At 37.8% G+C, this 23,389-nt stretch overlaps 2 protein-coding genes across 2 annotated transcripts; both read right to left on the reverse strand.

The window, feature by feature from the left end:
• Positions 1–2,180: 2,180 nt before the first annotated feature.
• On the reverse strand, positions 2,181–3,152 carry LOC149213479 (uncharacterized). The gene has a single exon (XM_089389040.1). The coding sequence runs from the start codon at positions 3,150–3,152 to the stop codon at positions 2,181–2,183; it is 972 nt and encodes a 323-aa protein (XP_089245166.1).
• Positions 3,153–3,213: 61 nt separating this feature from the next.
• LOC149213480 (disease resistance protein TAO1-like) lies at positions 3,214–22,068 on the reverse strand. Its single transcript, XM_089389041.1, has 8 exons — positions 21,829–22,068; positions 14,027–14,302; positions 13,819–13,875; positions 13,531–13,730; positions 5,928–6,326; positions 4,236–5,421; positions 3,856–4,140; positions 3,214–3,350 (listed from the first exon to the last, which is right to left on the reverse strand). The coding sequence occupies exons 1-8, from the start codon at positions 22,066–22,068 to the stop codon at positions 3,237–3,239; spliced, it is 2,757 nt and encodes a 918-aa protein (XP_089245167.1). The 3' UTR covers positions 3,214–3,236.
• Positions 22,069–23,389: the final 1,321 nt, after the last annotated feature.

Below are 23,389 nucleotides of genomic sequence, written 5' to 3' on the forward strand. Positions count from 1 at the left end.
ATTAATTCCAACTGCTGTGCAGCAGCAGCAACAACTGTTTTACTTTATTCATTTGTCTTTATCCGGCGCCCCACATTTTTCCCCCGATCTGTTAAATCACCGCTATTACCATCTTTTCACCGTTTGCTTGTTTGTGTTCCCAAAGGAGGAGGAAGATCAGATCTGGGCTCTGCGCCATAACAGCTCACCAAACAGCATTAAAGAAGAAGCATGGCCGAGAAGGAAAGTACCAGCCGCAACACTTATCAGTCTTGGGTTTCAGCACAACCGACTCAAGAAATACAACAAAAGATCAGATTTGTTCATTATGAGCGGCAGATTGCAGCAGAGTCTCTGTCAGAGAGTTGAGGCGGTTGATGGATAAGTTATGACCGCTTCCTGCACTATATATATATGTGTAGACACAGCAATGTAAAAGAAAAGAGAAAGATAGAGAGCAGAGGAGAGCACGCAGCAGCGTGAGTATAGTTTTCTGTTAGTGAATATGGAAACGCAGCACACAGCAGTGTTAAGAGTTTAGCAATATAGCGCAGCAGCGCTGGAATGTAATTTCTGTGTTTTTAAAAAAGAATGTGCAGCAGCATGAGCTCACATGAATGAAGCCATTTTGCACAGCAGTGCTGAAATTTTATGAGATAGTTGTTGTGTGGAACTGAAGCGTTCCTGATGTAATCCCTCTGTCAAGAGGAAGATGCTTTTCAGCATAGTTTGGTGAATCCCTCTGTTGAGAGGAAGATGCTCTTTAGCATAGATTGTAAATCCCTCTGTTAAGAGGAAGATGTAATGAACAACAGTTCTTTGTGTTCACTGTGTTTTGGAGCAGCAATACATTCTACAGACATGTTTCAGCAATTGTCTGTGTATTTCAGAACTGTCTGCCCGTTGCTGTAACAGCAACTGTTTGCAGACACAGATTGAAGTGCCTTTGAAGAAGGCATGTTGGCGAATCCCTCTGTCAAGAGGAAGGTGCTCTTAAGCACAGTCTTTGAAGAATCCCTCTATTGAGAGGAAGATGCTCTTTAGCATAGATTGGTGAATCCCTCTGTTAAGAGGAAGATGTTTTATAACATCAGTTGTGGAAATCCCTCTATGTGAGGAAGACTTAGTTTTATTAGTTAGTTTATTTTCATAAATAGAAATTCCTTTCTGTGCGTTTCTGTTTCACCAAAAGTTATTTCGTCAAAATTTTTAGTTGCTGAAACAGCTCGCAACTCAAAAAATACTTGACGTCAAAATTTCCTGTTGCTGAAACACCGTTGCTGAAAGGTGTTTCAGCAACTGAAAAAAAACTGTGTTGCTGAAACACCGTTTCCAGCAAACGAATTTTTCTGTTTTTCTGAGTTAAAAACAGAGTATTTTCCTGTGTCAAAACCAGAATGTTATTTTGATCAGTTTGTGATCCTGAGGCAAAGTAGAGCATTATTTTATGCTCGGTTTTGTGTTTTTGAATTATCAGAAAACAGAGTATTACTCTCTGTTCATATTTTTGTTGTTTCGGAATTTATCAGAAAATTCTGAACAGTGGAAACAGAGGATTTTTCCACTGTATTCTGTTTGGAATAACCAGAAATTCCCGACAAGTGTCATAGAGTTCATCTCGGGCATGACCATGACCTGGTTTAAATTTCACACGAAAGCGAATACCCCCGTGCCCGTGGGTGATGAAGCACATCAATATTGCACTGTGTGATTGGACATTACTGAGCAACACAGGGGATCTCGACGTTGCTGTTACAGGAACATCCAGCACTGTAAGATGCTCAAAACTACTCCGTATGCGATGCATCAAATTTTCCAAGTTATGCAACATTTGCAAAATAATATCAAATCAGCAAAAATTTAATATTTAAAAAAGTTTCTAAGCTTGATGTTCCCAAAATAATACACCCACCATGTCATTAGGATATTTGGCACTAACCATAGCAACTGATATTTGCGAGGGCCATGTCTGCACAAATTTCTCAAATTCAACTTCATCATACGATGACACATATATAATCTTTCAAATTCAAACCTACGGACCTTGCGACCCACGTTTATTTCATTACCATTGCTTTTTATATGAATAAATATTAGTACGATATTTAATAAATACTCACAAAATATTGGAGTATATCATCCCAAATAACTCCACTGTGTGTAATGCGGAGGCAATTTAACCGTTCCAGCTGACTGAACGCTTAGATGTTCTTCAGCTTCCAACAGCTCTCTGCTCTAATTTCTTCCAGTGATCTCAAACCTTCAACATTCAGCAGTTCCAGTTCTTTACACGAATTGAGGTTCAGCAATTTGAGGTGTACAAGATTTGAAAGATTTGTCAATGTTTTCAATTTTGTGCAATTTTCCAAGCTCAGTCGTACGACCGTGGATGGGAAGCCTCGAACCTGTATCAGTTGAGAATTCCATGACAGATCAATAATTTCAATCCTAGGGCAAACTTGCTCAGGAATGCATATCTGGGATATGGATGTGTTGTTTAAATATAATTCTCTTACAAAATCCATATAATAAGCATCGTGATGAACACTGGTATTGATCCCCTGGTCTTGAAAACTGAATTCAACTATTGGACAGCTGTTTATAGCCAAAACTTTGATATATTTCAGCTGCAATATTCCTGCTGGTAGCGTCCTCACCTCAGAATCAGATAATTCTAATTTTTCCAAATGTTTTAATTTTTCAATAGGTATGCTGATGTGATGTAAATGGGCGCATTTGTAGAGAATCAACTCTTTTAAGCCAATCAAATCGGTCACAGAACGTGGCAACTCTTGTAACAGTGGGCTGCCTATTTTTAGTTGTTCTAGCTTGTCCAGTAGCCCTATGTTCCCAGGCAATTCTTCTACCAGAGTGTTTAGTAAATTAAGATATCTTAAGTGCCTTTGAGATGTGATTCCCACTGGCAAGTGTGCCAATTTTGCACAGCCTTTGAAGTCGATATACTCAAGTGTGGAAATTTCTTCCAAAATATGAGTTGGGATCAATAGATCACTGCAGTCTCTGAATGCTAGATATTGAAGATGCAATAACTTAGAGAAAGAATCTGGCAGATGAGTTAAATTACTGCAGCCGGATAAATCTAAATGTCTTAGGTTTCTAAGATCGGAAAAATCAATTGGAAGCAATTCCAATGGGATTCTTTTCAACACCATCTTATTCAAGTTTGTCATAAAGGTTCCCGTCCGTTCTAGAAAACGGGAAAAAGATGGAAACCATCTAGATACATCTTTATTGGATCATTTGGTTTTCTTTGCAGCTTGAAGATTATCCGGTTGCCTCCAACTGTAAGTAAATGCAGATAAAACGGAGTTCTCCGCACCAACATTTAACTCACGCAAGTCCGAAGGAAACTGCAATGAAATTAATGTATTAATTATCACGAACTGACTACCTGTACAATGAAATTGCAATGAAACTAATTTATTAACCAGTGCAACTACATTTTTGATGTGGTTGATATAGCAGAATGCTGGATTTGTATTTACAATTTATAAATATTTAACAAAAAAATTATTGCAATATAAATATTATTATTAACTTTGATTTTACTTAATTTGTAAGAATCCAATGTAACCATAAAAAAATAGAAGTATTGAAGAGTTTATATCTTTTACAAAATATAAGGTAGTTTTTCTAAAATTAAGTATGCTTTGATAATCTCAAAAAAAAATTGGAGATTTATTAAAAGTCAATACAACCTAACAAATTTTCTAACACAAAATTTTAATAAACGCATTCGGAAACAAAATGAATTAAAAAAAAAATCAACAAATCCTCAGCACACTTAAATTAAATAAAATTCCTTCCAAACTGAATACATGAATATGCTTACTTGGGACTACCGTTTATATATACTTCATCGATACTACTGAAAAACTCTTCTAAACCCTCGTGACTGAAACGCTGGAGTTCCAAAACTCTTAAACCTCGGAGTGATATGGCAGAAGGAATGGAGGTGAATCCGCAATGTAAACGTAGCCAAACCAAATCCGCGGAGGTAACCGAACCAAAGAGCGACTGCAGGTCTATTTGATGTTCAACAACCAGAAGACGTAGACCCCTAATGTTATTAGGGAGTTGAGGCGGATTCTGACCTTTAAGGATGCGAATGCCTCGTATTAGACATATTTCTGATCCGTCCTGGCAATCACAAATATCAAATTCAAAATAAAACTTATGATCTGAAACTGTTTTTCTCAGAATTAACAATTGAATAAGAGACCAAACAGGCATACCTGCGACAAGCTGTTTGCAATATCGGTTGAGCAACAAAGCCGTAATGGTTTGTGCATTGAGCGAAATTCTTCTCTCACAATATCTCTGGCCAATTCCCTGGTTTGATTTTGCATCCCAATTCTGGGACTCCAATGTGGTAATGGTTCGGCCAGTAGGTAATACCCCATATCGGACCTGTACCTGGGCTCGTAGCTTATGCAATCTTCATTTTCATACTGCACGGAATCATCAAACTCCATGAGGCATTTTTGACTGAGTCGTTCAAGGCAATCCCGAACATCGTCAATAAACCCTAATCCCTCCAATGCTCGAATAGCTAGTTCTCTGTCTTCCCCTGCAAAGAAACAACCGATGTCCAAAAACATCTCCTTCTCTTCCATGTTCAAAGCTCTGTAGCTCCATTTTAGTGTGTTTATTACAGAATCTGCTTCCGGGAATGGCAGTCCTTGAGAGAACCTTTCCAACTTCCGCCTCCAGTACCTTCTGTCAAGCCTCCCGGCAACCTGTTCCCCCAATACTTTTAAGCTTAAAGGTAATCCGCCACAAATTTCCAAAAACTCCTTCACTATATCTTCATATCCCTCAAATGGTTTCGATTGAAGAAAAGCATGACGGCAGAAGAGCTCTCTTGCATATTTTCGGGGCAATGGCTTTACATTATACAGCAAGGTATTTGCAGGGAAGCCTCTGATTATCATCTTATCGCGACATGTGATGAGGATGAGACTACCGGGTCCCAAGATGTCAGTAACTAGGAGGCTTTTCAATTTATCTCCATCGTTCACATCGTCCGCAACAATCAGAACTTTTAACCCTGCAAGACTCTTTCGTAGCATCGTCCTACCGCGTTCCGGACTCAGAATGTCCACATAGATACCCACCAGATCACTAAACAACTGCCTCTGCAAAGATGATAAATCTTCTTTTTCTCCCACGTTAGATAAATAACAAGACCTGCTAAAATCTGAACGTCTCTTACTGAAAAAATGTTTAGACAGAGTTGACTTCCCCACTCCACCTATTCCCACAATCCCCACTACCGTTACATTTATGACGCTCTGTGTAGGAATTTTATTTTCAAAATCCTCCAAAGCTTGGTCCAGCCCAACCGGGTATGCAGCGAATTTTATTTTCACCTCTTTTAACACAAGTTGCACAATATCCTCCAAAAACTTGGCATAATTACTGTCAACAAAATGTTTACAGTGATGATCAGCTTTAACATAAAAAAGCTGAGAGCAAACTCGCATATCAAGTACTCTATGTTAAAAAACTGAGAGAAAACTCGCATATCAAGTACTCTATATGAAAAATAAGTAATATTAGATATGAAAAATAAATAATATTAGATGTTGATGGGAATTTTTTGTAAAATTATATAAAGAAATTTTAAGTCAGATGAGTTTCGAATTATCTAGTTTATCTCCAGACAAAATAAAAAAAACAAATTATGGTATAATATGGATCAAACTAAATTATAGTATGATATGGATCTCATAACATTCATAATATAAATTACATTCATAATATAAATTACAGAAATCTGAATTCAAAAAATTCATTATAGATCACAAAAATATGTATTCAAAAATTCAGATCACAGAAATCTGAATTCAAAAAAAAATATATCAGAAATCTGAATTCAAAAAAAAAATATGAGATATATTTAAAAAAATATGAGATATATTCACCTGTTATCTGTTTGGAATACGAGACGAGAAATTTCTGCGGCTTCCTTGAGTGCTCCCTTCCATTCCTCCACGACTTCGGTGGTGACTTTGCCTTTGGCTTCATGTTTTTGGAAGGCGGCGGCGTAAGGCCCCCTACTAGTGTCTCGAAGATGACGAGGCTCAACGTCACAGAAGACAGGTATAATCGTGTGCTCATGAGATGATCTCAAAATCCAACGCAGTTCATCCAAGCACGGACGTGATTCAGCGTAACTCTTAGAAAAAATCGCAATTTGAATGGAGGCACTGGCAATGGCTCTTCGGATTGCAGGGCAGATAGCATATCCAATATATGGAGTGGCGCCATCCTCAATGCACCGCACCAAGTGATAGACGCTGGCAGTGCACAGACTACCTCCGCTCCGTCAGCAAAATAACACTAAAATGCAGTAGGAAACAAATCTATTTAAGAACCAATATCAACAAGATACACTGTCCAAAGACATCTGGTAGATATCAACGTTATTTCGTTACCAAAGGTCTTTTAAATGAATTTTTAGGTTTTAACTTTCATTAAACATTTTAGAATTAGAAATTATTTTTAATATATATAAAATAAAATAAAATAAATTTGAATTTTTGAGAAATATATATATATATTCATGATTAAAAATGTCATTATATATTATGCTAAAGGTATATATGTCAAGTTATATTAAAAAAACGTAATTGCAAACGGCTCCCCAAGGAACTAACAATGAAACAGTCCAGTTTCCTGTCATTTTGCTATCACCATGAATCACTCATCATTAAATAAAAGTGACTTCATCCGAACTGTTCCGTTTCAGTCTCCAAACATATTCCTGAACCTGAGCCTGCATTATATCAAGGCCATATAGCAACACTCAGAGACAACATATTTATGTTTCGCAGCAAGAAATTTAGCATGACTTCAATAACAAACAACAGGACTTGCCAGCTGAAAATGATACCTTCCATTGATCTTATCTCAAGTATGACTTGTTTGCAAACTTCTAAAGCCTGGGTTTTACTGGCGAGCGTCACTATCCATCCCTTAGTTTATGCATCCATGATTTCAGTTAGATCAGGACAGTTAAACCTGATCGTATAAATTTTCATCTTTAAATAATTTGGAGTCTTCTGTCGAAAGGCATAGCTGTAGAATTCTTTCTCCTGTTGGGACGTTGTTAGGGACGGTCTCATAGAGTTCATCTCGGGCATGAATATGACCTGCTTTAAATTTCACACGAAAGCGAGTACTCCCGTACGGCTGGTGATGAAGCACATCAATATTGCATTGTGTGATTGCACTGTTGGGGATTTTTCTGATAAAATCCCAAAAACAAAGAAAATAAATTCCACAGAGGCAATGCTCTGTTTCTATTTTGCCAGGATCTTTTTGTGCACAGTGAAGCAAAATTTTTTTAATGAGGAACAGAGTATTTCACGACCATAAAAACATTTCTATTGATTAAAACAAAAATCCAAATACATATTCATCCTCTTTGCTGAAAGGGATTCACCAAAAAAAACATTCAACCAAAACTCTGTTTTCACCTGAGAAATTACTGTGCTGGGTTTACTGCTGTAAAATCCCTTTTACATTACTGCTGTAAAACAAATTTTTACATACTGGTGTAAAATCTTCTTTTACATACTCCTGAAAAGAGACATGCGCTCCACCATTTTCTTTATGCACTGCTGTGCATTAATACATGGTTTTCATTTGCTGCACCTTCGTTTTACAATGCCCAACAAAACATTACAACCCACAAAAAAAATCTTTCGCTGCTCCTCAGTTTACATACTCCCATGTGCAACAACCAAAAAAAACGTAGCACATTTCACTTGTTATATTTTCATAACATAATGGTCAACGCCCCAACAACAAAAAACATAACACGTTTTCTTATGTATATTAATATGCCGTATGAGAAAAACTAAATGCATTACCTACACCTATGACAATTTATTAATAACATGTATGGTCAACCCAAAACTTGACTTTTACTTCACGCATGATTTTTAATTCAATGCAGGTTCGTATGCATCTTGGAGCAATCGACGGCGGAGGTTGATGAAGTAAATCGGACGGTGGACAGAGATATCGGGAGGCATCATATGACTGAACATTAGCACCCTAGAAATCTGAAATGGTGACATATGGGGACAACCACGCGTCAACTCTAAATTTTCTCGGGCCCTTGTGTACGGAAGATACCTTTGTCGGAAAGTGGCCCGAGAACTCTCAGGCGGGTTTGGTGAACGGTTTCTGGCGATATACATCAGCGTTGAAATTACACATTCAACACTCCCCTTTAATTTCAACTGCTGGGCATTCAGTCATACCCAGACACTTTCTCAAAAATTCAAAGCTTTTCTGATCCAGTGGCTTTGTCAAGATGTCTGCAACCTGTTCTTGAGTCCTGCAATGTTCTAGGACAATTTCTCCATTGTTCACCAATTCTCTGATGTAGTGAAACCTTGTATCAATGTGTTTCGTTCTCTTATGAAACACTGAATTCTTTGACAATGCAATAACTGAGCTATTGTCACAAAAAATCACTGTTGCTTTTGCCTGCTCTTGGCCTAAGCTCCTCAACATTCTTCTCATCCACACTGCTTGACATGTTGTTGCTGTAGCTGCCACATATTCAGCCTCTGCTGTAGACAATGCTACAATGGACTGCTTCTTAGAAGCCCATGAAATGGCTCCTGAACCCATATGAAGAACATAACCGGAAGTGCTTTTCCGATCATCTACACTTCCAGCCCAATCACTATCAGTGTATCCAACCAAATCTGAAGATTCTGAGACAGTATATAAAATGCCAAACATTTTAGTACCTTTGACATACCTTAAAATTCTTTTTGCTGCCTGCCAATGTGCCTCCTTTGGCCTCTCCATGAATCTGGAAATTAAACTAACAGCATACATAATGTCAGGCCTAGTAGCTGTTAAATACATAAGGCTGCCAACAATACTCTTGTACAAACTAGGATCAAAATCCTTGCTGTTGTCCTCTCTGCTGAGTTTTAATCCCATTACTGTGGGAGTGATCGCTGCCTTGCATTCTTGCATGTTAAATCTGCTCAATACTTGATTTACATATCTTGCTTGTGAGATAAAAATTCCTTTTTCATTTTGATCTACTTCTATGCCTAAGAAGTATCTCAAGAACCCCATGTCAGTCATTTCAAATTCCTCTTTCATGACTGATTTAAAATTCTTAATGAGCTGATCATCATTACCTGTGAAAATCACATCATCAACATATAAGACAATAATTAAAATTTTACCATCCTTTTCTTTGATGTAGACGGTGGGTTCTCCTTCACACTTGTCGAATTCATTATCCAATAGATATGAATCTATCCTGCTGTACCATGCTCTTGGATCTTGCTTCAGCCCATAAAGAGCCTTCTTTAATTTGCACACTTTGTGCTCTTCACCTTTCTTCTCATAGCCGAGAGGCTGTTCAATGTACACCTCTTCTTTTAACACTCCATTTAGGAATGCTGACTTCACGTCCATTTGGTAGACTTTCCATTTTTTTTGTGTTGCTATGGACAACACTGCTCTCACGGTTTCCATTCTTGCAACCGGTGCGAAAGTCTCCTCATAATCTCTCCCATACTGCTGCTTGTACCCCTTGACAACCAGCCTTGCCTTGTGCCTTTCTATCTTGCCTTCAGCATTGCTTTTGGTCTTATAGACCCATTTCACTCCAATAACTTCTTTATCTTTTGGTAGCTCAACCAAATCCCATGTTTTGTTTCTCTCTATGGCATTCATCTCCTCATCCATAGCTTCTATCCAATTCCTATCTTTAATTGCATCCTCGAAATGAATAGGATCATCAACATGACAGGACAAGGCAAATAAGGAATTCATTCATTCATTATAAATGTCACTTAAATTTCTAAACTTCTTACCTCTTTCATTTGGTATGCAAGTGCTTGAAGATGCACTTGAATTTCCTCCTTGTGGTGTGCTTGGAGAAGCACTCTCATTTATCCTCAATGGTGTCCCTTGCTGTCCTTGTGTTGGCGCTGCTGTTTGGGGATGCATTTCAGCCACCTCCTCATCATCTTCATCATGAGACAAACAGTTTTTAACATTCACTGTTTTCTCTATGCTTCCATCCCAAGCTTCCTCTTCAATGAATTGAACATCTCTGCTGACAAAAAACTTCTTGGTGGGTGGGATATACAACCTGTAAGCTTTGGATTCCTCACTGTATCCAATGAAGATACATTTCTCCCCTTTGCTGTCCAACTTCCTCCTTAGCTGATCTGGAATGTGTGCATAGGCCACACATCCAAAAACTCTCATGTGGGTGACTTCTTGCTTTCTCCCACTCCATGCTTCTTCTGGTACCTTGTTCATCACTGCTTTTGTAGGACACCTGTTTAAAATATACACTGCACAATTTACAGCTTCAGCCCAATAATCATTTGGCAAATGCTTTGCCTTCAGCATGCTCCTCGCCATTTCCATGATGGTCATGTTCTTCCTTTCAGCAACTCCATTTTGTTGTGGAGTGTACCTTGCTGTAAACTGTTTGTGAATTCCATTTTCTCTACAAAATCTTAGGAATTCCTTGGAGATATACTCACCTCCTCTATCAGTTCTCAAAACTTTAATGTGCAGCCCGCTTTGGTTTTCCACAAATGCCTTGAAATTTTGGAATTTCTCAAACACTTCACTTTTGTTTTTAAGGAAATATACCCAAGTCTTTCTTGTAAAGTCATCAATGAATGTTAGGAAATATTGGCTGCCTGCTAATGATGGAGCTTGCATCGGTCCACATAAATCTGAGTGGATGATCTCTAAGGGTGCCTTTGCCCTTATGCTCTTCCCTGATGGAAAACTTTCTCTGTGTTGTTTTCCTAATATGCAACCTTCACAAAGGCTGTCCGGTTTCTCTATCAATGGTAATCCTCTTACCATTCCTTTTCTGCTTAACAAGTTTAGACCTCCAAAATTGAGATGTCCAAATCTCAAGTGCCACAACCAATTTTCATCCTTTGGCACGCTTTGGAAAGCCTCTTGGGTAACTGCTGCAATTTCATTTTTGTTTTTCAAATCTTCCCTGATCCTGAGAGGGAACATCCTGTTCCTTGTCATCTTCACTTCAGCAAAGCATCTTTTGCTGGGTGCTATATCCATGATGGTGCATACATCTTTTTTAAAGAAAACATTGTACCCCTTATGGACAAGCTGTCTAATACTCAAGAGGTTACATCTCATTCCAGGGACATAGTAGACATCTGCTATGGTTTTCTTTTCTCCTTGCTTTGTAAATATTTTTACCTCTCCTTTTCCCATAACAGAAATTTTGCTATCAGTTCCTAGTGTGACTTCTGATTTCACTTTTTTATCTAGGGCAGAAAAGAAAGCTATGTTCCCTGTCATATGGTTGCTGCAACCTGAATCTAAAAACCATATGTCTTCACTGTTTGTTTCAGCCATGTTACAAGCTAACAACACATTATTTTGGCTGATGTTTTCTCTAGTGACATTTGCATTTGGTCTATTACTCATATCATGCTGTTTCTTCCTACATTCACTGGCATAATGCCCATATTTCTTACAATAATAGCATTGGACATTGGATTTTTCATACCTTTGTCCTTGAGCATGATGTTGCCCTCTTTGTTGGCTGCTGCCTTGGCCTTGGTTCTGATTTGGATTGCTGTCTCTTCCTTGAGCATTTGCTGGGCTGTTCCTTCCACCTCTGTTCTGGCTTCTGCCTCTTCCTCTCTTGTTTCCTCTGCCTTGACCTCTTCCTCTTCCAAAGGACATCTGGGTCTTGAAGGCTTGCTCTAGAGATGATTTTTCATTCCTACTCAACCTTTGCTCATGTGTTATCAGTGATGCATGTAGCTCATCAACTGAAAATTTTGAGAGATCCTTTGTCTCTTCAATGGTGGTGACAATCGCATCGAACTTTGAGGGTAAGACTCTCAATATTTTCTCCACAATCCTCCTATCTTCAAGGGTTTCTTCGTGAGTCCTTATCTGTGTGACCAAACCAATTACATGTGTGAAGAATGAGTCAATGTTGTCTGACTCCTTCATGCACAGATTCTCAAAATCCTTCCTCAACAATTGTAGTTTTGCTGTCTTCACTCTCTCCATGCCCTGATAGGCTGTCTTAAGGGTTTTCCATGTTTCATTGGTTGTCTTAGCTGCTGCAAACCTTGGAAACACACTCTGATCTACTGCTAGATACAACAACACACGGGCTTTTGAATCCTTCTTCCTATTGCTCTTCAGTAGATCTCTCTCTTCCCGAGTTAATGCATTGAACTTAGTTTCATCTACTGGTTCTCCAAAACCATCTTCAACTATTTCCCATAAATCTTGAGAGGCAAACAGGGCTGTCATAGTTATTGACTAGTAGTCATAGTTCTTCCCATTAAACTGTGGGAGCTGGGTGTTAAACATACCCATACCAGTGCTTGTGCTCGCCATTCCTTGCATTCTGATTTATGCCTCTAAATCCTTGACTGTATGTTTAAAACAACTCACTGCTTCTTCAGCAACACAAAAAAAACTTTTTGGAATACTTGAATCCTTTGCCTGAGACTTTATTTTGCTGGAGAAGATCTACTGCTGCAACAAAAGACTCCTCATTTCAGCTTCTTGAACACTTTCAAAAAGCCTAAGCTTGCTCTGATACCACTATTGGGGATTTTTCTGATAAAATCCCAAAAACAAAGAAAATAAATTCCACAGAGGCAATGCTCTGTTTCTACTTTGCCAGGATCTTTTTGTGCACAGGGAAGCAAAATTTTTTTACTGAGGAACAGAGTATTTCACCACCATAAAAACATTTCTATTGATTAAAACAAAAATCCAAATACATATTCATCCTATTTGCTGAGAGGGATTCACCAAAAAAAACATTCAACCAAAACTCTGTTTTCACCTGAAAAATTACTGTGCTGGGTTTACTGCTGTAAAACCCCTTTTTCATTACTGCTGTAAAACAAATTTTTACATATTGGTGTAAAATCTTCTTTTACATACTCCTGAAAAGAGACATGCGCTCCACCATTTTCTTTATGCACTGATGTGCATTAATACATGGTTTTCATTTGCTGCACCTTCGTTTTACAATGCCCAACAAAACATTACAACCCACAAAAAAAATCTTTCGCTGCTCCTCAGTTTACATACCTCCCATGTGCAACAACCAAAAAAAACGTAGCACATTTCACTTGTTATATTTTCATAACATAATGGTCAACGCCCCAACAACAAAAAACATAACACGTTTTCTTATGTATATTAATATGCCGTATGAGAAAAACTAAATGCATTACCTACACCTATGACAATTTATTAATAACATGTATGGTCAACCCAAAACTTGACTTTTACTTCACGCATGATTTTTAATTCAATGCAGGTTCGTATGCATCTTGGAGCAATCGACGACGGAGGTTGATGAAGTAAATCGGACGGTGGACGGAGATATCGGGAGGCATCATATAACTGAACATTAGCACTCGAGAAATATGAAATGGTGACATATGGGGACAACCACGCGTCAACTCTAAATTTTCTCGGGCCCTTGTGTACAGAAGATACCTTTGCCGGAAAGTGGCCCGAGAACTCTCAGGCGGGTTTGGTGAACGGTTTCTGGCGATATACATCAGCGTTGTAATTACACATTCAACATGGACATTACTGAGCAACACAGGAGATCTCGATGTTGCTGTTACAGGAACATCCAGCACTGTAAGATGCTCAAAACTACTCCGTATATGATGTATCAAATTTTCCAAGTTCTGCAACATTTGCAAAATAATATCATTTCAGCAAAAATTTAATATTTAAAAATTTTCAAGGCTGATGTTCCCAAAATAATACACCCACCATGTCATTAGGATATTTGGCACTAACCATAGCAGCTGATATTTGCGAGGGCGACGTCTACACAAATTTCTCAAATTCAACTTCATCATACGATGACACATATATAATCTTTCAAATTCAAACCTACGGACCTTGCGACCCACGTTTATTTCATTACCATTGGTTTTTGTATGAATAAATATTAGTATAATATTTAATAAATACTCACAAAATATTGGAGTATATCATCCCAAATAACTCCACTGTGTGTAATGCGGAGGCAATTTAACCGTTCCAGCTGACTGAACGCTTTTATGTTCTTCAGCTTCCAACAGCTCTCTGCTCTAATTTCTTCCAATGATCTCAAACCTTCAACATGCAGCAGTTCCAGTTCTTTACACCAATTGAGGTTCAACAATTTGAGGTGTACAAGATTTGTCAATGTTTTCAGTTTTGTGCAATTTTCCAAGCTCAGTCGTACGACCGTGGATGGGAAGCCTCGAACCTGTATCAGTTGAGAAAACCATGACAGATCAATAATTTCAATCCTAGGGCAAACTTGCTCAGGAATGCATATTTGGGATATGGATGTGTTGTTCAAATATAATTCTCTTACAACATCCATATAATAAGCATCGTGATGAACACTGGTATTGATCCCCTGGTCTTGAAAACTGAATTCAATGATTGGATAGCTGTTTATAGCCAAAACTTTGATAAATTTCAGCTGCAATATTCCAGTTGGTAGCGTCCTCACCTCGGAATCAGATAATTCTAATTTTTCCAAATGTCTTAATTTTTCAATAGGTATGTTGATGTGATGTAAATGGGTGCATTTGTAGAGAATCAACTCTTTTAAGCCATCAAATCGGTCACAGAACGTGGCAACTCTTGTAACAGTGGGCTGCCTATTTTTAGTTGTTCTAGCTTGTCCAGTAGCCCTATGTTCCCAGGCAATTCTTCTACCAGAGTGTTTAGTAAATTAAGATATCTTAAGTGCCTTTGAGATGTGATTCCCACTGGCAAGTGTGCCAATTTTGCACAGCCTTTGAAGTCGATATACTCAAGTGTGGAAATTTCTCCCAAAATATGAGTTGGGATCAATAGATCACTGCAGTCTCTGAATGCTAGATGTCAAGATGCAATAACTTAGAGAAAGACTCTGGCAGATGAGTTAAATAACTGCAGCCGGATAAATCTAAATGTCTTAGGTTTCTAAGATCGGAAAAATCAATTGGAAGCAATTCCAATGGGATTCTTTTCAACACCATCTTATTCAAGTTTGTCATAATGGTTCCCGTCCGTTCTAGAAAACGGGAAAAAGATGGAAACCATCTAGATACATTTTTATCGGATGATTTGGTTTTCTTTGCAGCTTGAAGATTATCCAATTGCCTCCAACTGTAAGTAAATGCACATAAAAAGGAGTTCTCCGCACCAACATTTAACTCACGAACTGACTACAATGAAAGTAATGTATTAATTATCACGAACTGACTACATGTCCAACGAAATGGAAATGAAAGTAATTTATTAATTAGTACAACTATTTTGAAAATATTGATGTCGTTGATATAGTGGAATGCTTCGTTTGTATCTACAATTTATAAATATTGAAAAAAAATTATTGCAACACAAATATTATTATTAATTTTGATTTTACTTGATCTTTAAGAATATCATGTAATGATAAAAAATAGAAATATTGAAAAGTTTATACCTTTTACAACCAAGATATAAAGTAGTTTTTATAAAATTAGGTATACTTTGAAAATCTCTAGGAAATTGCAGATTTTTTAAAAACCAATACAACCTAACAAATTCTCGAACACACAACAAATTTTCTAACACACAATCAATAAACATTGAGAGACAAAGTATATGCCAATCATGTTCCCTTGAAAAACAACCTAAATGTAAATTAAAAAAAAATCAACATATCCTCCACCCAGCTAAATCCTCAGCGCACTTAAATTGAAATAAAAATCCTTTTGAACCGAATACATGAATATGCTTACTTGGGACCACTGTTTATATATACTTACTTCATCAATGATACTAAAAAAAACTCTTCTAAACCCTTGTGACCAAAACTCTTAAACCTCGCAGTGATATGGCAGAAGTAATGGAGGTTAATCCGCAATTGCGTAATCGTAGCCAAACCAAATCCGCGGAGATAATCGAACCAAAGAGCGACTGCAGGTCTATGTGATGTTCAACAACCAGAAGACGTAGACCCCTAATGCTATTAGAGAGTTGAGGCGGATTCTGACCTTTAGGGATGCGAATGCCTCGTATTAGACATAATTCTGATATGTCCTAGCAATCACAAATATCATGTTGAAACTATAATTTCCCCTGCGCGGCAAACAGTTCCAGCAAAACCACTGTCTCATATCGCACCACCTATTGGCAAAAGCGGTATTCGTCAGAGGGCCTGACTAAATGACACGCGTCCAGTGTATATCTCCAAAACTGCCCATTCCCTGGGCGGTAAACATCATTTGGTTTGTGTGAGTTAGCCAAGCTATATGCGTCCGATCAAGTCAACGGACCAGGATCTCCTTCAACCTACCTGAACCTTTTTTTTGGTTTCACCGAACGGTTTTAACATTAATGCAATGAATGAATGTGTCAGTCTTAGGTAAAGAATTTAAGTTTTTCATAAGGCATGTAATATTGTATGTTTCTTTTTGGTAGTCGTTTTTGGTTATCACATATGAAGAGTATGTGTTATGTTTTTATCGTGTTGACTTTTTTGTAATGCAAGGGTAAAAATGCACAACAGTGCGAAGAAGATAAATTTGCCGCAGCTAATGAAAAAGGAATTTTACAACAGGTTGAATGTATGTAATATATGCAGCAACGCATATGTGAGAAGAATCCTCTGTCTTGTTTTTTTAGGACATGCATCATTGGGGCGCCATTTTTCTGTAGAAGAAAAATCTATGCAATGTAATTTTGTTGTTGAACATATGTAATGGGAATGCTTTCTTTTGTGGTTGAAATGCAATACAGGAAACAACGTGTGAGCAAAGAAAAGTTTTTCACACAACAGTGAAAGTAAAAAGGAAAATTTACACACACAGCAGTGTTAAGTTTTAAAGCAGAGACAAAGTATTCTTTTCTGGAGAGACTGAGCAAATTTTTTCTTGTGCATTGAAGTGTTCTTGTGTAAATCCCTCTGAGAAAGAGGAAGAAATTTTTATCAGGAAGTTTATGAATTAATACAAGTTTATTTTGGTTGAAAAACTCTGCTTTGCTCAGAAATTTTTATTTGCTTCCCTGTGTTAAAGATCATGTGGCAGAGAAACAGAGCATTGTCTCTGTGTTTAGTTAATTTGTGTTTGAAATTACCAGAAATTTCCAACATGGTATCAGAGCTGATCTAGGCTCTTTGAAGGTGACAAAGAAGCTGAAGGAAGGAGTTTTTTGCTGCAACAACTTTTCCAGCAGAGTGAAGTCTCAGGTAAAAGAATCCAAGGTATTTCTTAGATTAATTTTATGTGTTGCTGTTGAAGAAACGGTCAGTCATTTTAAATACATAGTGAGGTATTTGAAGCATAGTTAAGAATGGCAAGGTCAAAAAAGAAAGTCTCCAATCCTCCTAAGGATGTGTCTCCCTCTACTACTAAAATAGAAGACAATCTATTTGAAAGCATCCTATTTGAGGCTCCAAGGTTCAATGGGAACTTTGATATATGGGAAATAAAAATGAGGACTTTCTTACAGTCTGAAGAGATTGAAATTTGGGAATCAGTGATTGATGATAGCAGGATGGATAAAGAATCCAAGGAGTGCAATGAAAAAGTAGCAAAGACAATCTTGGATGGACTGCCTGATTCTGTAAAGAAGAATCTAGGAAAATATTCATCAGCAAAGGATATATGGGACAAAATTCATGACCTTCATGCAAAGGGAGCACTGATCATGACCATCAGTCAAGAAGGAAATTCTGAACCCATCATAGAAGCTGAAAATGAGAAGGTTGACCTCATCAAGCTTCAAGTACAAGAAAGGGATGAAGAGCTCGCCAAGCTTAAGAAGGAACATGATCAAAGCAAAAGGAAGCATTATGAAGAAGTCATATCCATGACAAATTAATTGAATAAAGCAAAGAAGCAGGAAGATACCTTGTCAAGTCAACTTGAACAAAGGCACAAGAGAGTGAACAAACTTGTAGGAGAGATTGGACAGTACAAGGTCCCTTAAGTCTGAATTACAAGAAGCCAGGAAACAAGCACAAGAAGTTGAGAAGAAAATGGAGAGCAGCCAAGAAAGAATGAAGAAATGAAGTCAGATATTATCTCCCTTAAAATAGCAGTAGCTGAAGCTACTCGTAGCAAGGAAGAAACTGAGGAACAACTTACAAAGAAGAATAATGAGTGTGAAAGATTGGAAGAAGAGATTGTCCTCCTCAGGAAAAAGGTTGAAGGGACGAACAAAATCATGAAGAGCTCTCAAGCCTTGGATGACATGCTCAACTATCACAAATGTCCATCTGATAAATCAGGACTTGGGTATGTAGGTGAACCCTCAAGCAAGAATGAAAATGCTTTAAGCAAACGAGATGTGAAGAAGGTAGAAAGAAATTGTGATGCTCCTAGTTCCAGCAAAGGCAAGGAGAAAGATCAAGGCTACAATAGAAGAAATCCTACTCCAAGTAGAAAACCAGCTTCAAGAAGAAATGTTGATGATGTCAAAGAGGCAAGAGCCAATGGTTATCATCAAAGGATCTCAAGGCAGAAAAGCTTCAGAAGTACATCAAGGAAACCTCCATCTCCCAGGTACCAAAGTTCATTTTTTGGTTATTGTTATTCTTGTTCAAACTTTGGTCATATGGCAAAAGACTGTAGAGAATTTCATAGAGATAGATGTTATGGTCTCCGACAACCTCCAATAAACAATTTTACAGGAAGAAATCATGAAATCTTATTCATGAACAATGTAGAATGTTTGTCATAACATTGGGCATATGGCACGTGATTGCAACTTAACATGGGCTCTTACACAAGCTAGACCCATGCGAAAGAAGAAAGTTACACAAGTATGGAGAAGGAAGGAAATACAGTCCGAAAGTCCCTTGAGCTCCCCAGCCAATCTAAGTTTCTTTTGAGAAGACTTTGCCGAAAGAAAATGATGCATACACTTAGGGGGAGCCTGCAATTCTTGATCATTATCACTGAACTATATTAACAGTCATTCTTTGATGAAAATCTTCTTATAGGGGAGAGATATGAAATTAAATCTGCCATAAAAGCAGAGAAGAAAAGTCTGCAGGGCATGGAGATTGCGTGGAGTGAAATTTTTGTTTGACCTCCGTATGTCTGGTAAAACCGTATGTAAACCTGACTGAATTAATTCCTCATCATGCCGAAGTAGTAAATGAATTTATTATGGTCGTAGAGTTATTGGTAATGTAAATGGAGAGAACCCGGCAGCGAATAAAGAAAGGGGAATGAAATGCACAGAAGTGCGAAGAGGGTAAAAACAGGGGCTGCGCGATTTTTTTTTGTTGTTGTAGCATTGTAATGCATTATACACAGAAGTGTGAGGTAAGTTTTATTTATTGTTCAATGTAATGTAATGAAAGTAAAGGCGCAACAACGCGATAAGAAAAAGGGGAAGAAACGCACAGCAGTGCGAAACAAAACGCAGCAGAAGGTGACTAAAATAAAAAATAAAATGAAATGAAGAATTTACACAGCAGTGTAAAATGAAGGAGGAGCATGTAATGTAGAAAACGGAAGCACGCATCAGTGCAATCATGAAATTTTTCACACAGTAGTGAAAAGGGTAATGTAAGTGTTGTTTTTGTTGTTGGGGAATATGTAGTAAAAACACACAGCAGTGTGAATATGAAAAATGCAGCAGCATGAAGATTTTTTTTTGTTGAAGAAACGAAATGTAATGGGCAGCAACACATGTAAAAGAAATTTTTCTTTACAACAGTAAATGTAAGATCTTGTTTTTATACAACAGTATAAATTTGTAAGTTGGGACAGAGTAATTGTTCCAGAAGAGACAGAGTATTTTGTTTTTGAAAAATGCATAGCAGTGCAGACACAACAGTGCTTCAGTGTGTTAATTTTGAAGACAGAGAGAGAGTATTTCTCAGAAGAGACAGTGAAGTTTATTTTTGTTTTGGAACTGCACTTGAAGCAGTCTCTTGGTGAATCCCTCTGTTAAAGAGGAAGATGCTCTTCAGCATAATCTCCAGTGAATCCCTCTGTTAAGAGGAAGATCCGTTGTCTTTGGTGAATCCCTTTGTCAAGAGGAAGATGCCTTTCAGCATAGACTAGTGAATCCCTCCGGTTAAGAGGAAGATGCTCTTCAACATAATCTCTGGTGAATCCCTCTGTGTGAGGAAGACTCTTTTGTAACAACAGTTTTGTAATCCCTCTGTTAAGAGGAAGACCTTTTTTTTGTAACAGGCAGCAAAAAGGATTCTGAGATGATTGGAAAAGCACTTCTGGTTATGTTCTTCACATGGGTTCAGGAGCCATTTCATGGGCTTCTAAGAAACAACCTATTGTGGCGTTGTCTACAGCAGAGGCCGAATATGTGGCAGCTACATCAGCAACATGTCAAGCAGTTTGGATGAGAAGGATGTTGAGGAGCTTAGCCCAGGAGCAGGCAAAAGCAACAACGATTTTTGTGACAATAGCTCAGCTATTGCATTATCCAAGAATTTCGTGTTTCATAAGAGAACGAAACACATTGACACAAGGTTTCATTACATCAGAGAATTGGTGAACAATGGAGAAATTGTCTTAGAACATTGCAGGACTCAAGAATAGGTTGCAGACATTTTGACAAAGCCACTGGACCAGAAAAGCTTTGAATTTTTGAGGAAATGTTTGGGTATGACTGATAACCCAAGAGTTGAAATTAAAGGGGAGTGTTGAAACTATAATTTCCCCTGTGCGGCAAATAGTTCCAGCAAAACCACTGTCTCATATCGCACCACCTATTGGCAAAAGCGGTATTCGTCAGAGGGCCTCCGAACACCCTGACTAAATGACACATGTCCAATGTACGTCTCCAAAACTGCCCATTCCCCGGGCGGTAAACATCGTTTGGTTTGTGTGAGTTAGCCAAGCGATATGCGTCCGATCAAGTCAACGGACCAGGATCTCCTTCAACCTGCCTGAACCTTTTTTTTTGGTTTCACCGAACGGTTTTAACATTAATGCAATTAATGAATGTGTCATAGTCTTAGGTAAAGAATTTAAGTTTTTCATACGACATGTAATATTGTATGTTTCTTTTTGGTAGTCGTTTTTGGTTATCACATATGAAGAGTATGTCTTATGTTTTTATCATGTTGACTTTTTTGTAATGCAATGGTAAAAACGCACAGCAGTGTGAAGAAGGTAAATTTGCCGCAGCTAATGAAAAAGGAGTTTTACAACATGTTGAATGTATGTAATATATGTAGCAACACATATGTGAGAAGAATTCTCCGTCTTGTTTTTTTAGGACATGCATCATTGGGGCGCCATTTTTCTGTAGAAGAAAAATCTATGTAATGTAATTTTGTTGTTGAACATATGTAATGGGAATGCTTTCTTTTGTGGTTGAAATGCAATAGAGGCAACAACGTGTGAGAAAAGAAAAGTTTTTCACACAACAGTGAAAGTAAAAAGGAAAATTTACACACACAACAATGTTAAGTCTTAAAGCAGAGACAGAGTATTCTTTTCTGGAGAGACAGAGCAATTTTTTTTTTGTGCATTGAAGTGTTCTTGTGTAAATCCCTCTGAGAAAGAGGTAGAAATTTGTATCAGGCAGTTTATGAATTAATACAAGTTTATTTTGGTTGAAAAACTTTTCTTTGCTCAGAAATTTTTATTTGCTTCCCTGTGTTAAAGATCCTGTGGCAGAGAAACATAGCATTGTCTCTGTGTTTAGTTAATTTGTGTTTGAAATTACCAGAAATTTCCAACATATCAAATTCAAAATAAAACTTATGATCTGAAACTGTTTTTCTTAGAATTAACAATTGAATAAGAGACCAAACAGGCGTACCTGCGACAAGTTGTTTACAATATCGGTTGAGAAACAAAGCCGTAATGGTTTGTGCATTGAGCGAAATTCTTCTCTCACAATATCTCTGGCTAGTTGTTTGGCTTGATTTTGCATCCCAATTCGAGGACTCCAATGTGGTAATGATTCGGCCGGTAGGTAATACCCCATATCAGACTTGTACTCGGGCTCGTAGCTTATGCAATCTTCATTTTCATAATGCACAGAATCATCAAACTCCATGAGGTATTTTTGACTAAGTCATTCAAGGCACTCCCGAACATCGTCAATAAAGCCTAATCCCTCCAATGCTCGGACAACTAGTTCTCTGTCTTCCCCTGTAAAGAAACAACAACAATCAGAACCCTCCAAGACTCTTTCGTAGCATCGTCCTACCACGTTTCGGACTCAGAATGTCCACATAGATACCCACCAGATCACTAAACAGCTGCCTCTGCAAAGATGATAAATCTTCTTTTTCTCCCGAACATCGTCAATAGAGCCTAATCCCTCCAATGCTTGAACAGCTAGTTCTTTGTCTTCCCCTGCAAATAAACAACAACAATCAAAACTTTTAACCCTCCAAGACTCTTTCGTAGCATCGTCCTACCACGTTCCGAACTCAGAATGTCCACATAGATACCCACCAGATCACTAAACAGCTGCCTCTGCAAAGATGATAAATCTTCTTTTTCTCCCACGTTAGACAAGTAACAATACCTGCTAAAATCTGAACGTCTCTTATTGAAAAAATGTTTAGCCAGAGTTGACTTCCCCACTCCCCCTATTCCCACAACCCCTACTACCATTACATTTATGGCCCTCTGTGTAGGAATTTTATTTTCAAAATCCTCCAAGGCTTGGTACAGCCCAACTGGGCATGTAGCACCCTCTAAGCTCTCATATTTCACCTCTTTTAACACACATTGCACAATAACCTCCAAAAACAACTTGGCATGATTACTTCCAAAAAAATGTTACAGTCATGATCAGCTTTAACATAATAAAAACAAAACAAAATAAAACACAAAACTGAGAGCAACTCTCATATTAAATAGTTTATATGAAAAATAAGTAATATTAGATGAGAGAGAATTTTTTTGTAAAGAACATATAAAGAAACTTTAAGTCCATGATAGCATTGTCCGGGTTCTGATAGCATTATCTCGGCACAACAGATGCATCTGTAACAAGTTTGAGGGAAAAACTGCGGTTTCATTTGGTCACTTTGCAGTTTCTTCGGAAGAATTTTAGGGACACTCGCCAGCATTTTTCAAATCTGGAGCAGTCATAGGCTCTTGTAGTGTGAAGACCGGGACTCTTGAAATAGCTGAGAGTATCTTGTAACGGAGAGCTGAATTCTCCGTGGTTGAGTGCAAGTTTCTTGGGACCGAATAAGACCATCCAAAATCTTTTCTCGGGGCACCAAAACCTGTAATAAGCTAGGTTTCTAGATATTTTGTGCATGGGATTGAGTTAATGATGAAATTATTCCTCATCTCCTTAAATGTCGAGGGTCTGAACAAATTAGATATTATTCCTCAAACAGAGGCAACGCATAGTA

This window comes from Pinus tabuliformis, chromosome 1_1 (assembly GCF_031772625.1).
Source record: "Pinus tabuliformis cultivar Carrire ecotype Pingquan chromosome 1_1, CPIR1, whole genome shotgun sequence".
Classification (NCBI taxonomy): domain Eukaryota; kingdom Viridiplantae; phylum Streptophyta; class Pinopsida; order Pinales; family Pinaceae; genus Pinus; species Pinus tabuliformis.

Excerpts from the sequence above, each read along its gene's own strand:
- LOC149213479 (XM_089389040.1), bottom strand. The coding sequence starts at position 3,152 with ATGGTGTTGAAAAGAATCCCATTGGAATTGCTTCCAATTGATTTTTCC.
- LOC149213480 (XM_089389041.1), bottom strand. The coding sequence starts at position 22,068 with ATGGAGTTTGATGATTCTGTGCATTATGAAAATGAAGATTGCATAAGC. Across the intron at positions 13,731-13,818 it reads CCAAATATCCTAATGACATG|AACTTGGAAAATTTGATACA; the intron begins GTGGGTGTATTA and ends CAAATGTTGCAG. Across the intron at positions 3,351-3,855 it reads TTTTCAGTAGTATCGATGAA|TTTCCTTCGGACTTGCGTGA; the intron begins GTATATATAAAC and ends ATTTCATTGCAG.